This window comes from Pyrgilauda ruficollis, unplaced genomic scaffold (assembly GCF_017590135.1).
Source record: "Pyrgilauda ruficollis isolate IOZ18807 unplaced genomic scaffold, ASM1759013v1 scaffold129, whole genome shotgun sequence".
Taxonomy (NCBI): Eukaryota; Metazoa; Chordata; class Aves; order Passeriformes; family Passeridae; genus Pyrgilauda; species Pyrgilauda ruficollis.
The window spans coordinates 307,572-323,573 of NW_024511321.1; the positions used below are offsets into that span (position 1 = coordinate 307,572).

The 16,002-nt window shown below is 58.1% G+C and overlaps 2 protein-coding genes across 2 annotated transcripts in view; both read right to left on the reverse strand.

The window, feature by feature from the left end:
* Nucleotides 1-2,338: 2,338 nt before the first annotated feature.
* PTGER2 (prostaglandin E receptor 2) lies at nucleotides 2,339-6,448 on the reverse strand. The gene is made up of 2 exons (XM_041458515.1): nucleotides 5,556-6,448; nucleotides 2,339-2,813 (listed from the first exon to the last, which is right to left on the reverse strand). The coding sequence occupies exons 1-2, from the start codon at nucleotides 6,399-6,401 to the stop codon at nucleotides 2,568-2,570; spliced, it is 1,092 nt and encodes a 363-aa protein (XP_041314449.1). The 5' UTR covers nucleotides 6,402-6,448; the 3' UTR covers nucleotides 2,339-2,567.
* Nucleotides 6,449-12,931: 6,483 nt separating this feature from the next.
* The window catches only part of PTGDR (prostaglandin D2 receptor), a 4,878-nt gene continuing 1,807 nt past the window's right edge, over nucleotides 12,932-16,002 (reverse strand). The window contains exon 2 of the mRNA XM_041458527.1: nucleotides 12,932-13,546. Coding sequence (XP_041314461.1) covers nucleotides 13,280-13,546 — 267 coding nt within the window. The 3' untranslated portion in view covers nucleotides 12,932-13,279. The remainder of the gene's footprint in view (nucleotides 13,547-16,002) is intronic.

A 16,002-nucleotide genomic window follows, 5' to 3' on the forward strand; every position in this document is an offset into this window, starting at 1 on the left:
CTTGAAATTCCAGCTTGAGCAACCAGGTCACCACCACCCAGATAAATAAAGCTCAAGGACCCAAGGCTCTTCCTAAAGTTTTTGGCTCCTTTTCCAGCTGAGCACACCCTGAGACATGATGGGAGCCCCAAAACTGAGCCCAGAATGTGCTTTTCCTCCTGCTGTGGGCATGGATGAGGGAATAATTTGGGAAGGGACAACTGTGCCCTCCCAGTGCCGGGTGGGATGGTGCCAAATTTGGGTTCCCAAGGTTGACACCAAGGCATTCCATGGGTGTGGGGAGCACCCCAGCTTCACCCCCATGGGCAGGCACGTATGGAAACCCCATCCTTAAAATTCCACACCCCCCCAAAGCCCCCCAGCCACGGGGTGCTGCCAAAAACTCATCTGAGCAAGAGCAGCCCCTGGCTGCCATCTGCCCACACAAATTTGGGAGGCCAGGAGACTTCCTGTGGCCGTTGGCTGCCTGACAGAAGTGACCTCAATTCTGCCTTTTTTTAGGGTGGGTATTTTTGGGGGTGGTGTTTTGATAACAGGTGGGAGCTTTGCCTGCCTCCCCCTGCCTGTGGGATAGGCAGGTTTCAGGGAAGAGCTCAGAGATGGGGGAGGAAACTCTGCAGCTCTGGTAAAAAATGTCATTCTGCATCTGTAAAATACATTTTATTGCCACTTTTCAGGGAATTGGAGGCAGCCACTTCCCCCTGCCAGCCTCTCCTGCTGCTCTCTCCCCCCATTCCCGTGGTTTCATCCCACATCCAACACATTTCCTCCAGGAGCCAGATCTGCCCTGAGGAGCATCACAAGCACAAACCCACACATGATTCAGCAGGCTCCTTTGAGAGACATTTATTATTTAAATAATAACTCTTTTTTTTTAATTATTTTTTTTTACATCACCTCGACTCACAAACCATGGAAAAGCCCCAAATCTCAGCACCTTTGGGCTCCCTGAGCAGAGCTGCAGCTCCCAAAAATGAGACTCCACGCTGGGAATTGCACAAATGCCACTGGGTGTGGTGGATGCTGCTCAAATGGGAGCCACAAGAAAATTCCTAATGGCAGTGGTGGCCTTGGGATGTGGAGCTGGGTGCTCCTCATCCCAGTGGGAACGATCCTGGAGTCCCAAAGAGCAAGAGGAATCCCAGAAAATAAAATAGTGGTGCTGAAGGGTGCTGCCCAACGGGGCAGGATTGATGAGCTGGATGGTTTTGCAGTCGGTTTTTTGCTTTTATTTTTTTTTTTTTTTTGGAGGTTTTATTTTAAATAAATATTCATCCCAATCAAGGACAAACCCAAACCCCACCAGCAGCACCACCCTGGGTGTGGGTGAAGCTCCTGGCTGTGACCATTCCCTGGTCAGGCTCTTTATTCCCTTTGTTGGCTCTTGCAAAAATCACAGGGCAAAGGGAATTTCCAAATGGGTGCCGAAGAGGGGCTGCTCTGCTCCATCACAGCACCAGGGAAGCACCAAAATTTGGCTTTTTTAGTACTTCGGTGCCCCTCAGGGACCCAGCAGTGCCTAAAATCTCAGGAGTGTGGCACGGACAGACAGACAGACATGAGCACACAGACCTGGCCCTGAAAAGTGCATTCCTTTAGGCAACCAGCCTAAAATAAGGGGGAATTTTTGAGGATACACTGCTCCCTTCCTCTCCTTCCCAATCCTTATGGATCTGGGGGCCCAGATGGGTGTTTGCAGCCACCCAGCCCCATCTCCAGGAGCTGCAGCCCTGCCTGCATCCCAAAAACCCACGGAGACCTTGCTGGGAAGCACACCAGCAGGAACCTCTGCTTCCCAATACCCCCCAGCCGTGGGGCGACAACAAAACCCCCCAAGCCTCACCCCCAACCCTCCCCAGCAGGGCTGAGCCCTCCTCTGGCCCTAAGGGTGCCAGCAGCACCCAGGGACTCACCAGCCCTTCCAACCTTGTCCCACTAAAGGGGGACTGCACTTCTGTCCCTGTGAGAGGCCGCAGTCACCTCCCAGGTGACACCTGAGCCACCCCCAGCGTGCCCAGGCTGCAGAGCCACGTCTCTGCGTGAGCCCTGAGGCAGAGCTTCACAGAACTCACAGAATCCCAGAATCACCAGGTTGGGAGAGACCTTCAGGATCATCGAGTCCAGCCCAGCCCCAACAGCTCAACCAAACCCTGGCCCCCAGTGCCACATCCAGGCTTTGTTAAACACACCAGGGATGGTGACTGCACCACCTCCCCGGGCAGCCATTCCAGAACTTTATCACCTTTCTGTGAAAAACTTTTTCCTGATATTCAACCTGTGTTTCCTTTGGCACAGCTGGAGGCTGTGTGCTCTGGCTGTGTCAGTTCCTGGAGACAGAGCCCAGCCCAGCTGAGCACAGGCACCTTTCAGAGCTGTGCAGAGTGAGGAGGGCACCCCTGAGCCTCCTTTTCTCCAGGTGAGCACCCCCAGCTCCCTCAGCCATCCCTCACAGGATTTGTGTTCCTCACCAGCCTCATTGCCTCCTCTGGACACACTCGAGCATCTCAACATCCTCCCCAAGCTGAGGGGCCCAGAACTGCCCGTCAGGAGGCAGGATCCCCCTGGATCTACTGCCCACAGAGGTGCGGCCGCGCCGGCAGCTTTGTCACGGCAGAGGACACGGCGTGGCCACCCGGGGCCGTGGGGGTGACCTGGCAGCAGAGCACGGAGCGCATGAGGCGCAGCACGGGCGGCCGCAGGATGGCGAAGACCCAGGGATCCACGATGGAGTTGATGGAGAGGAAGCGCAGGGCCAGCAGGTCCCACTCGTGGTCGTCCTGCTCCTGGCGGAACTTGTTCACGTAGGCGCGGATCTGGGGAGTCAGGGGTGGAAAGGGGGTTAAGAGTCGCCTCGGTCCGACCTCACCTGTCGTGCTGCTAGGCTGGGTTCAGGAGAGGCCCGTCCACAGAATTCAAGAAATCACAGAATGACAATTCACAGAATCAGAGAATTCACAGAATTAATGGACTCACACAATTCACAAAATTTACACAATTCACAGAAATGCTGTGGCTCTGTCAGTGCTGCTTGGTGGAGGTGCATCCAACCTGGTCTGGAACCCTTCCAGCCACAGTTTCTCTGGACAATCTGCATCAGGGCTTCACCACCCTCACAGGAAAGATTTTTTTTCCTGATATCCCAGCTAAACCTCCTCTCTGTCAGTTTGAATCCATTTCTCCCTGGTCCTGTCACTCCAGGCCTCTGTAAAGAGTCTCTCTCCATGTTCCCTATAGCTCCTTTCAAGTACTGGAATGTCATAATTTGGTGACCCCAAACCCTTCTCTTTTCCAGGGTGAGCAATCCCCATTGTCCCAGCCTTTCCCCACAGCAGAGCTGCTCCATCCCTTTAATCAGCTTGGTGCCTCCTCTGGACTCACTCCAACAATTCCAGGTCCTTCCTGTGCTGGAAGGACCCCAGAGCTGGACACAGCCCTGCAGTGGGGTCTCACAATCCCCTCCCTCAACCAGGGAGAAATCACAGGCAGAAATAATCCCGAGTCTGAGCTGCCCAAATCTGCCGCCCAGGCAGCTCTTTTGGGGCCACCACAGCAAATTCGCTGACTCCATGGGTTTGAATGAACTTTAAACGCAAGCCAGCCTCCTGCTCCGCTTCGTTCAGAGCCACAATCAGTCGGGAGCCTCCCTCCGTGGCTGCCGCAGGAAGCGGCGTCTGTCACCTTGAGACCGCACGGCAGCAAGAACCGTGGGAGACCACGGAGAGGATGAGCGCTGCTGGACCCCGCCGCTCCTTCCTGCTCCTGCCGACTCATCCCAGCCCGCGGGGCTTCCTGGAAGGGTGACTCAGCACTCCTTACTCACCCGGGTCACCCGCCACCCCCTCGCTCCGGGCTGGGGACAGGCTTGGATGGGGCCGGGCAGCAGGAGCATCCCTCCCCTGCCCGGCACCCGCCGGGTACCACGCCGGCGCGGCGCATCCACGCGGCATTTCCAAGCTCTGGTGTGTTTTGGGAAGGAATTCGTGACCCGGCGGGTTTGTGTGGCTGGGCTCCTCCTGGGAGGAGCGGTGGCTGCTGTGGGCAGCCGGGGGACAGGAGAGAAAGTGTCACCCCAAGGAGGCAGCTGGGGTTGAGGTGCTGCCAAAGCGCGGTCCCACATGGGAGCCGGGCGATGGGAAAAGGGAAGCTGGCTCTGGATAAGGCCGTATCTGCCACCACAGGGCCCTGGGATCCCGGCCAGGGCTGCTTTCCCAGCCCCTCTGCCCCCAGCACGCTCACAGGGCCCTGCCCACGTGTCCCCACCGAGGGGTTCCGCTCCCTGCTGACCACAGCAGCCAACCCGGCGCTTTTTTGGGACACAGGAAGAGCTGTCCATCATCTGTGGGTTCACGGTCAGGAGCTGGAGTGTCTCTCAGGGCCTTGAGGCTCCTGGGATGCTCACGAGCATCTGGACATTATTCCTTTGTCTAAAACCCTGGCTCGGCCGTATCCTGTGGTTATTTCCTTTTCCCTTAGGAAAAGCAAGGGAGGATGAAGGGAAGGTAGAGTCTGTTTAACACCAAGAGTGTGAAATTAGCACTGGCTGTGCTCCCAGCCTTGCTGGGGTCACTTCTTCAGGGACAAAACTGAGCTGCACTGGGGGATCACACACCCAGGCTCTGGAGCCATCGATGCTCCTGGTGGAAAAGCACTTGGATGGATGAAAAGTGGCCCTTGGGAGGGAACAGCCCAGACAGAGGCAGGGCACTCGCTCTCTCCACTTCTTCACTTGGCTGTTTTGATCCCGGATTTCTGCTGGAAGCCTCGTGCATGGATGGGGCACGGGATGTGGGGATGTCCCTTGGGATGACACGTGCTGTGGCTGCTGTGCCAGATCTCTGTTCCCAGAAATCTCCCATCTCTGTGCCAGCGCCTCAGTGCTGTTGCAGAGGAGCAGAAACCTCTGTCTGACAGCGAGGTGGGCACAGCCTCTCACATCTCCAGCTCCATCCATAGAAATCTGGGATAACTCATCCTGCCCAGCATGGATATCCACCGCCTCCAGCCCAGGGCAGCTCCTTCATCCCCTCTCTAGAAATGTGGTTGGTTGTTTTGCCATTCCTCACACCTCCACCATGAGTTCCTGGATCCTGGGAATCGCAGTGATGCCGTGTGGTCCAGGGGACCCTGCCTGAGCCACAGGCCTGGCCTCAGAGCCTCTGTGGGGTGGGAGGGCATCTCTGCTCCTGCCACTCCATCCTCCTGCCACTTCATCTTCCTGCCACTCTATCTTCCTGCCACACCATTCTCCTGCCACACCATTCTCCTGTCACACCATCCTCCCACCACCCCATCCTCCCACCACCCCATTCTCCTGCCATTCCATGCTCCTGCCCCCCGTGATCCTGACACCCCATCCTCCTCCTGGCCCTGGGGACACAGGGTATGATCCCCCCACTCCCAGCTGACACGCAAATTGCCAAGCTCACGGCTGAGCTGGCCTCTCCCAAGCTTTCACCCCAACCCTCGAGGTCTGGCCAGCAGACTTGGGGGAAGCTTTACAAAGACCAAGAGACAAATGTGGGCGCTGGGGAGAGGGAACAACCAGCGCCACTCACCGTGAAGGGCAGGGAGCAGATGACGAAGGTGATGGTCATGATGGAGAGCAGCAGGAGGTGGTCGATCTCCTCGGCCATGGAGAACATGCGCCGGCCGCAGCCCGCGGCCGCCCGGGGCTGCTCGGTGCCGGCCACCCGGCGGCTCCTCTGCCCGCGGCGGTGCATGCGGGCCAGGTTCACGATGACGCTCAGGTTGCAGAGCAGCACGGCCACGATGAGGAAGAGGAGCAGGGTGGCGTAGAGCAGCGAGAAGGTGACGTTCAGCCCCGCCGCCTCCCCGTCGCTCCGCTGCGGATCCAGGTGCATCTGGATGAAGCACCAGGTGCCGGGGCAGTACTGCACGTAGCGCCCGAAGCCCAGCAGCGGCAGCGAGCAGAAGGCGGCCGAGAAGCTGTAGATGGCCGGCAGGGCCACCAGGCCCGTGCGGGGGGTCAGGAAGCGCTCGTAGAAGTACGGTCTCCCCAGAGCCAGGCAGCGTTCCAGCGCCATGGTGAAGAGGATGAGCATGGTGGCGAGGCCGAAGAAGCTCATGGCGAAGCCGAAGTAGAGGCAGATGTGCCCTCCGCGGGCCAGGCTGGTCAGGGTGAGGTTGCGGTGGTAGGAAGCGAGCACCAAGGGGCTGACGGAGCAGGTGCCCAGCAGGTCGGTGAGCACCAGGGCCAGCACCAGGACGTGGAACAGCGCGGGCGGGCGCTGCCGGGCCCCGCGGCGGCCGCGCAGGAGCAGCCCCAGCGCCAGGAGGTTGCCCAGGAGCCCGGCCGAGAACATGAGGGCGCTGACCAGCGGGCGAGCCCCGGCCGGCAGCGCTGTCCCGTCGCTCCCGTACGCCCGGCCCGTCCCGTTCATCCCGCGCCGCCGCCGCCGCACGCCCGACTGCGCTGCCGCCCCCCGGCACCGGCACCCCGGGCCCCCGGCACCGCCCCGGCCCCCCCGGGCCCGCGCCCGCAGGGATGGACCGAGCGGAGGCGGGGAACGCCACGGACCGACACTGGACGGACCGAGAGTCCCGGTACCGGTGTGGGAGTCCCCGACACGGCCAGTGACGGTGCGGGTCTGAGAGCCCCGGTACCGGTGTGGGAGTCCCGGACACGGCCAGTGACGGTGCGGGTCTGAGAGCCCCGGTACCGGTGTGGGAGTCCCGGACACGGCCAGTCCCGGTACCGGTCCGACAGTCCCAGTACCAATCTGGGAGTCCCGGACACGGCCAGTCCTGGTGCAGGTCTGAGAGCCCCGGTACCGGTGTGGGAGCCCTGGACACGGCCGGTCCCGGCACGGGTCTGAGAGCCCCAGACATGGCCAGTGATGGTGCGGGTCTGAGAGCCCCGGTACCGGTGTGGGAATCCCGGACACGGCCAGTCCCAGTACGGGTCTGAGAGTCCCGGACACGGCCAGTCCCGGTACCGGTGTGGAAGACCCGGACACAGCCAGTCCCGGTGCTGTCCGAGAGCTCCAGTGCCGGTCCGGGAGTGCTGGGGAGGCCCCGGGATCGCTGGGACAGTCCCGGTGTGACCCAGCCCCGGCTCCGGCACGCCCAGCCCCGCTGCCCGACCGGGAGCGCCACTCACGACCGGGCCCGGTGCTGGTCCAGGAGCCCGGTGCGGCTTCGAGAGTCCCTCCCGTGGCCAGCCCCGGTGCCGGTCCAAGAGCCCGAGGTCGGTCCCGGAGCCCGGTGCCGGTCCAGGAGCCCGGTGCGGCTTTGAGGCACGGCCGGTCCCTGTGCCAGACCGGGAGTGGCTCCCACGGCCAATCCCGGCACGGCCCCAGCACTCCCGGTGCCGGCCTGGGGTCGCTCCCATGGCCAATCCCGGCACAGGTCCGGAGTCCCGGTGTGGCTCCTGGGGCATGGAGTCGCACTCTGTCCCGGTGCCAATCCCGGAATCCCAGTGCCCGTGCGGGAGCCCCTCGCACGGTCAGAGGCTCCTGGTGCTGCTCTGGGCCAGCTCCAGTGTGGTCTCAGAGCCCCAAGGCACAGAACCCCAGAGCCCCCCGAGCCCAGCTGAGCCCAGGCTGTGCAGGGAGATTCCCATTGCTCCAGAGGAACCCACGGAGAGCTCCCTGCCCCGTGGCTGGCACCAGGCCATGTCCCCATTGTCCCCCTCTCCTGCATGTCATCGCTGGTCCCCAGGGGGGTGCAGCCTGTCTGGCCATGACCTTAAAGCCCATTCAGTCCCACCCCCTGCCATGGGCAGGGACACTTCCACTGCCCCATGCTGCTCCAAGGCTCATCCAAGCTGGAACACATCCAGGGGTGGGAAATCCACATGCTCGATCCCAGTGGCCTCAGATGCCCCCTCCATCCTTCAGGACACCAGCCCTCACTCAAGCTGCCTTTACTGAAGCACTTGATGCTTCACAGGTCATTTCCAGAATAAAAAAAACCTTTTCCCTCCCGTGTCCCTGGGGCTGTCCCAACAACAGAAACAATTTAATTTCTAATTTGCTCCGTGCACCTCGGTGAAACACTGCAGCAGGGCTGGCCGCAGCAGGGACGCAGCAGGCTGCAGGCACACGAGTGGCTGTGGCTGTTATTTTAAAAACCATGCTTTTGTAACAGGAACTTCGCAAAGGAAATTTGGGGCCGGGTGAGCTGCGGTTTGTGACAGCACCTCCATCTCTGAGGGGCCACTCCCAGGCCTGGCTTGGCTTTCTCCTCTCGCTCAGCTCAAAGGTTCTTCAGCGCACTGGGGAGGACGAGGTGGCAAAGCCACAGCCCCAGCTCTGTTCCCATGGTCAGATCAATGGGTGGGGTGGAGGGGATGGTGTTTGAGCCATCCCAGACCACCTCACCACGGGTGGGCCAGGAAAACACATCCCAGGAGCTCTTTTAGCCCTGCTTGCAGTCCTGATCCAGCAGAGCACCCAGGCACGTGGACACATCTGTCGGTGGGAGCCATCCTGTTTGATTCCAGAGGGTTGGGTGGCACCCTGGCAATTTCAGCCCTCCTTTGTGCCTCCCACAAATTCAGCTGGGGCTGAATCCTGCCCTGATCCATGCAGGCAGCTGCAGTCTGCCCTCCAGAGCCCTTTTCCGAGCAGCAGGCGCCCTGTAGGGTGCTCCAAGGCTTTTCCCAGCCTCCCACCCCTTTCTGGCGTTCCCTGTCACAGCTCAGGAAGGGGTTTTGGCTTCTTCTGGAGCTCATTTTCCTAGGCAGCCTAATGGAGCCTTAAATACCCTTCTGGGGCTTCGGGCTTCTCCACTGACAGTTGTCTCTGATGGGATTTTTCTGCAATAATAGGAAAATTGCTAGGCTTTTGTTTTTTCATTCCCCCTTCTGAGCTGGAACCAGGAACAGGCTGCTTGGTACAATCTGTCCTGCCTTGGGAAGTGTTTGTTTTCTTCCCTTTACTTCCATGTTTAGCTCTTGTCCTGCCTCTAGCCAGGGCCATCTCAAATCCTAGAATTATTTAAGTTGGAAAAGTCTTCTAAGACATTGAGTCCAACCATTCCCCCAGCACTGCCAAGGCCACTGCTGACCCATGTCCCCAAGTGCCACATCCTCACAGCTTTTAAATCCCTCCAGGGATGGGGACTCCACCACTGCCCTGGGCAGAGAGATTTTCTCCAAGACCCAATCTGAACCTTCCCAGGTCCAGCTTGAGGCTGTTTCCCCTTGTCCTGTCCCTGTTCCCTGACCCCCAGCTGTCCCCTCCTGGCAGGAGCTGTGCAGAGCCACAAGATCCCCCCTGAGCCTCCTTTGCTCCAGGCTGAGCCCCTTCCCAGTTCCCTCAGTCCCTCCTGGGGCTCCAGACCCTTCCCCAGCTCTGTTCCCTGCCCCGGACACGCTCCAGCATCTCATACGTCCTCTCAAGGTTTATTGGCATTGTTGTCCCTAAAATAAGATTTCCAGGCTTGGCCCAGTTGGGAAAAAAATCTCTGGGCTTGTAGCAAAGTTTCATGAGCTACATAGAGAGGGCTCAGCCTCTGGAGTTTGCTGCCTGTGGCTGGGGAGGGTGCTGGGATCCTGCTCCATCCCTGGTGGATTTTAAAGGGTGGCTCTGGCACCAGGGACGTGGAGGAGTCCTGTGAGTGTGAGTGGATTTCATCCCTTTTGAACCAAACCCCCATCCTGACTTGTGTTTAACAAATCCAGACAACACTTCTCTTCCAAACCTTCCCACCCCTTATCTCGTGCTCCGGAGCTTCCAGCAGCCTCACTTCCCCATCCTGGGCAAGCAGGGCTGAGCACTGGGCCAGGTTTTGGTGCCCTGTCCTGTTATCCTGTACCAGCAGATGGGTGCATGGGTTAAAAAGCAAAGGAAGCCACTGCTGGGCGGGCTGGGGCTGCTGGCAGCCCTGGCACTGCTGCCTGCCCGGGCACGAGCCTCCCTGCTTGCAGAGCAGCTGAAAAATGCAGGAGGCAATATAAAAAAAAAAAAAAAAAAAAAAGATGTTTTTCAAAAGCCCAACACTTTTCGCGGAAAAGATGCCTGTGGCTGGGGAGGGTGCTGGGATCCTGCTCCATCCCTGGTGGATTTTAAAGGGTGGCTCTGGCACCAGGGACGTGGAGGAGTCCTGTGAGTGTGAGTGGATTTCATCCCTTTTGAACCAAACCCCCATCCTGACTTGTGTTTAACAAATCCAGACAACACTTCTCTTCCAAACCTTCCCACCCCTTATCTCGTGCTCCGGAGCTTCCAGCAGCCTCACTTCCCCATCCTGGGCAAGCAGGGCTGAGCACTGGGCCAGGTTTTGGTGCCCTGTCCTGTTATCCTGTACCAGCAGATGGGTGCATGGGTTAAAAAGCAAAGGAAGCCACTGCTGGGCGGGCTGGGGCTGCTGGCAGCCCTGGCACTGCTGCCTGCCCGGGCACGAGCCTCCCTGCTTGCAGAGCAGCTGAAAAATGCAGGAGGCAATATAAAAAAAAAAAAAAAAAAAAAAAAAAAAAAAAGGGGGGGAAAAAAAAAAAAAAAAAAAAAAAAAAAAAAAAAAAAAAAGGGCTCTTTGCAAGAGCGCAACAGTTTGTCGGGAAATGAGCTTGAGCAAAGTTGTGCCTGGATTTCATGAGCTGAAAAAAAAAAAAAGCACAAGACACTCTGGGAGTGATTTATGTCCAGGAAAGGAGCGGGATGCAGAGAGATGTGGTGCTGGTGGCGGCAGTGACAGCGTGGGACAGGGCAGCACCGGAGGGTGACAGCGACATAAAAGAGCCCCCAGAGGAGCACGGCTGGCGTGGAGCTGCAGCCCGGGCTGAGCCGCCTCTCTTTTGTCGCCTGCATTAAGCGCCAGCTCCGTCCCCTCGGGAGCGGCTGGCACAGGAGCGGCTGGCACGGAGGGTCCCCAGGGCAATGACAGCGCTGCAGGAGCCTGGGGGGAGGATGCCATCAAGGAGGGCTCCTCGGCAGCTCTCCCCTCCTCTGCTGGAGCTCCCGGAGCTTTTCGGTTCTTGTTTAGCAACATTTACAACCAACCCGCGCGCTGTCGGCATTTTTTCATTTCAATTCTTAATTCATTTATATTTCCCTTTTATTTTGACGGTTCCCACACTCAGTAAGGAGGGGATCTAAGCTTTGACATAACTCCTGAAGCCCCTGTACGTGTCGAGGCGCTGAAAAATGGGGTGCCCGAGGGAGCAACTTGGGGTGGAGAACATCCGTGGGCTCCCGGCTCCTCGGGAGCCCGGCCCTGGCTGGGGACGTGCTGCCATCTCTGGCGAGGACGGGGACACGGCAGCCCCGGGAACAGCCAGGAGTTCGTGAACAGCGAGGGTTGATCCTCCTGGAGGCCGCCCTGGCTGCAGCCCCGAGCCCAAAGCTCGCTGGCTGCGGCCGCCGCTTGGCTGGCCGGAGGCTGCTGGAGACTCCAGGTCTGCTCCCGCAGCAGGCAGGAGAGCAGCAAGGGCAGAACCCCGATTAAAAGTGCTGCCCGAGCCAGAGGAGAGTGACAAGGTCGCTGGGAAAGGTGTGGTCCCGGCTAGGGAGCGGGGATGCTGCAGGGATGGGGCGCCACTCGTCGCTCCATGGTTTATTTCCTGAGATGATAAAATCACGGATGGGTCAGCGATGAGGTGTTTGCGTCGGCTCAGGGCTCAGAGGGAGTCTGTTTTTGCACCTTAATAACGAACCTGATTTGGTTTGTGTTGGTTTAATTACCGATTTCCATGGATTGTGGTTACCCTGGGATCTAAACACACACATGATGGGGCAGGGACCTTTCCTGGGGCAGGGATTTCTCCTGGGCCAAGGCCTCTCCAGGGGTGAATCCTCACAGGCACCAGGGGCAGGTGATGCCCTGCACACCCAGAATGCCCTCAGCTTGGAAATCTTATCCCACCTCAGTGATCATTCCTTGATCCTACACCAAACACCCCCAGCCTGACCGTGCCTGCTCCGTCTGTCCCGAGTGGAGCCCAGATCTGTTTGGGGGAAGAGATTAATCCCAGTTTAGGGGGACAACAACAAAGTTTTCCAGGGCTGTTATCTCATCTGGCCGCAGTGGAACAGATCCCAGGAACGCCACGGAGCAGGCTGGGAGCTGTTGACTCTGCAGCCCCACGTGAGCCATCTCCAAGTCAATACCATGCCAGTAACATGAAACCAATCCATGAACCAACCCTCATTTTCTTCTTTCTCCTTGGAAAACCCTGAGGAGAGGCACCGAGCTGGCAGCTCGCAGGATCCCCCAAAACATCCCCAAATACAGCTCTGCCCTTTTCTCCAGCTGGGAGAAACAGCCAGAGCCAACCCCAGCAGGTCACCTCCAAAAAGCTCCAAGATATTGTTCCTTCAAAAGCAGAATCTGTTTGGCACCAAGAGTAAACATCACGTGAGAGCAGGCAGGAACACGGCTGCACCTTGCAAGGCTTAGCTAAACAGAGGAGAGAAATACCCTCTGTCTCCTCCAAGGGCACCAAACCGTTGGTCATCGTAATTTTTTTGGCATAAATGGCCACTTGAGGCAAAAATTAAATCCAGTTAATACCTGTGGTTGAGAGGAAATGGATCTTCTATTAAAACGATCTCTCTCTTGCACGCTCGCACCGAGAGCTTGTGCACGCCAGGCTCTGTGTTCTCTCAATTACTGCTCTCATTAAGGCTCAGGACAGTCATAAATACTGCATTTAAATAATTACAGCAGAGCAGGTACGGCTGAGGAGCACAAATGCAACATCAGTGCTCGGAGTTTTCCAGAGAAGAGCGAGATAAGGGCGGCCAAACTGCAGCCCTGCCTTGGGAACAGGGGAGATCCTGGGCAGGGGTGGAGGGTGTGCCAGGGAGGGATTCCACCTGCAGCCAGCTCCTCCTCACTCCAGGAATTGCTGCTCGAATTCCTGAGTCCCTCCTGCCCCTCACCCAGTCTGGGACACCCCAAACCCATTCCCTGGCATGGAATGGGATCACGCACAGGCCAAGGCGGTGAAACACTGAACCACTTTTATTCCACGGGCACACACCCACACTTCTCCTCCCTGCGCATCCCCAGTGCCCTGAACCACGCTCCAAAGCCCTTCTGCCTTCCTGGAGCCGGGCTTTGCCCAAACCCTCCACAAAACGCTGCTGCTCGTGATATTCCCAGATCCCCTGGGATCCCAGATCCTCTCCGGGGCAAAACGCAGCCTGGGGAGGGGACAAAAACCCTTCACAGCGTCCCTCGCAGCGAGCCGGACGCTGTCCCCTCCTGCCACCGCCCTGTGGCGCCTCGGGATGCTCCAGGGGCAGGGCTGCGGGGCCGAAGGCTCGCTCCTCATCCTCGCCAGCAGCCGCCGGCTTCTGCAGCAGCGCGGCGCTCAGGGGATGCCGAGCGGCGGCGGGTCTGTCCTGCGGCAGCCCGGGGGACAGAACTGGCTGTCACCTGCGGGGCTGGAGCCTTTCAGAGAGGCTCTGCGGGAGCCGAGCCGCCGGCAGACGCGGCGCACGAAGGAGCGGAAGACCGAGGTGCGGAAGATGATGAAGACCCAGGGGTCCACGATGGAGTTGACGGAGAGGAAGCGCAGCGCGCTCAGGTCGGCGTTCTCGTTGAAATCGGCAGCAAAAGCTCCCATGTAGGCCCGGATCTGGCCAAAAAAATATCCAGGGAATGGGAGAAAGTTAAGAAAGTTCAAGGAAATAGCGGGAATTGCTATGGTGGGGGTAAAAATATTCCCGGGGCAGCAAAAGAAGTTTTAACCCCACGGATGGCATCAGGGTGTGCTGTGGGTTGTGGATCCAGCTGGGAGTGGGGCTGGGTCATGGGTGGTCGTGGCTCAGGGACAGCCACATCAGGACAAGGATGTTAGTGGAACCACTGGAAATGTGGTGCCAGTGACCAGGATTTTTTTCATGGATGAAGGAATCATCCAGCCTTGGCAGGTGCTGCTCTGTCCCCAAGGCTGGGGCACGCCACTTGTGCCGATCCCCTTTGCCATGGAAATTGGAGCTGGCATCCCTTGGATAACTCGGCAGGGATTCAGCCTGCGGTGGTCACAAAGCCTGAACGAGCACAGGCTGCTGGTGCCTGATACCTCGTGGTATGGCTCCAGGGGTGGCAGGAAGAGGATGTGGCAATTGTCACACATGCACACCTCCCAGCCTGGTTTTGGGGTGGCCCTGCCTGCGGCACCAGCTCTGCCTGCAGAGGGTGATGGAAAGGTGGAACTGCAGGATCCGACCCAGGAGTGGGGGACAAAGGGGGGGTCTCCCACCCCTGGGGAGGATTCCAGGGGGGTTCACAGGGAGCTGGGTCTGCCCAGCAGCTTTGGGACGTGGGGGTGGGGATGGGGGGTTTTGAAGGGTTGGATAAGGGTGGGAATGGGGGGTTACTGAGGGGTCTGATAAGGGTGGGAATGGGGGGCAATTGAGGGGTCTGATGGAGTGGGGCTGGGGGGTTTTGAAGAGTCTGATAGGGGTGGGAATGGGGGGCAATTGAGGGGTCTGATGGAGTGGGGATGGGGGGTTTTGAAGTGTTGATAAGGGTGGGAATGGGGGTTTTGAAGGGCCTGATGGGGTGGGAATCAGGGGCAATTGAGGGGTCGGATGCAATGCACTGACACCCCCTCCCAAACCTTAAACCCCTCAGAGGAGCAGAGGGGGGTGATGGGGTGGGGGTGGGTGTTGTTCCAGTGGAGCCAAAGCAGCAAACTGGGATGGGGAGGGGACACTCAGATGAAATAATCACCTGACCCCCTGACTCCCCCAGCTCCTCTGGGACAGAGTGGGGATGATGGAGGGGTTGTTTTAGGGGGTAAAACAATGAGCTGAGCCCTGGGGATGTGGTGCTGGGATTGGGTATTCCAGGGAGGGGCAATGGAATGCCTGGGACAGAGTTTTTGGGGGGGGGGGGGGGCACATATTCCAAGGAAATTTCAGCAATCAATCAATCCCCAGGACAGGGTGGTGGGGTTGTTGTGGTTATTCCAGGAGGATTAAACAATGAATTAATTCCTCCATCCCAGGATGGGTGTTGGACATTATTCCACAGGGGTTAAAGCAACACTCAGATCCCTGGGACAGGGTGGGGGGCACTCAGAGGGGGGGACAAAGTAATTATCTGACACTCCCCCAGTACCTCTGGCACAGAGTGGTGCTGCTGGGAGGGTTATTCCATGAGGGTTCAATGATAATCTTTAATTAAAATCTATTTATTTATTATTATTTATTATTAAATAAATTTAATTTATTTAATTAATTTAAATAAATTGAGGACTGGGGATGTTGTGCTTGTGCTGAGGGTGGGCAACTTCCCAGAATGGGATAGTGCAGCCACAGGGGGGATTTATTCCAAGGGGATTCAAGTAATAACCTGACCCTTGGAGAGTATCCTAGAGGGTGGCAGGGGTGGGTTACTCACAAGGGACTAAAGCATTGATCTCCTGGCACCTCCAGGAGTGGGTGGTGGTTCCAGAGTTTATTTCAAGGGGTCTAAACAACCCCTGGCCCCTGGAGATGTGGGGGTGGTGGTGGTGGGAGGGTTATTCCAAGGAGTTTTAGGCAATGACCTGGTCCCTGTGGGCAGACTGGGAGAGGATTTAGAAGGAGGCAAAGCCTTGGCCCCCAGGAGCTGGTAGTGGTGTCAGGGTTTATCCCAAAATCAGAGCTCTGACCTCTCCAGGACTGAGTGGTGCTGGTGGGGGGGATATTCCAGGGTGCTTTAACAACAGCCTGACCCCCCTGGACAGGGTCAGGGACCATCCCAAGGGGGCCAAATCATCAATCCAACCTCCCTGTGAGGAGATGGTGCTAAGAAAGGATATTTTTCCAAATGGATTAATGCAATGGGGCGTGGGGTGATGAGCATTTGAGGGGGGTCAAAGCAGCCACCCAGGCTCCCAGGGGCAGGGGCTGCTGGGGGGATATTCCAGCGTGCCTGACCCCCATGGACAAGGCGGGGAACTATTCCAAGGGTGCCAAATCACCCACCCAACCTCCCTGCGAGAGCGTGGTGCTGAGGAAAGGATATTTCCCACAGGATTTCCCACAACAACCGACCCCTAGCAAGGCACCAAAGCATCCCCCCCCCCCACCCTCCCAGGGG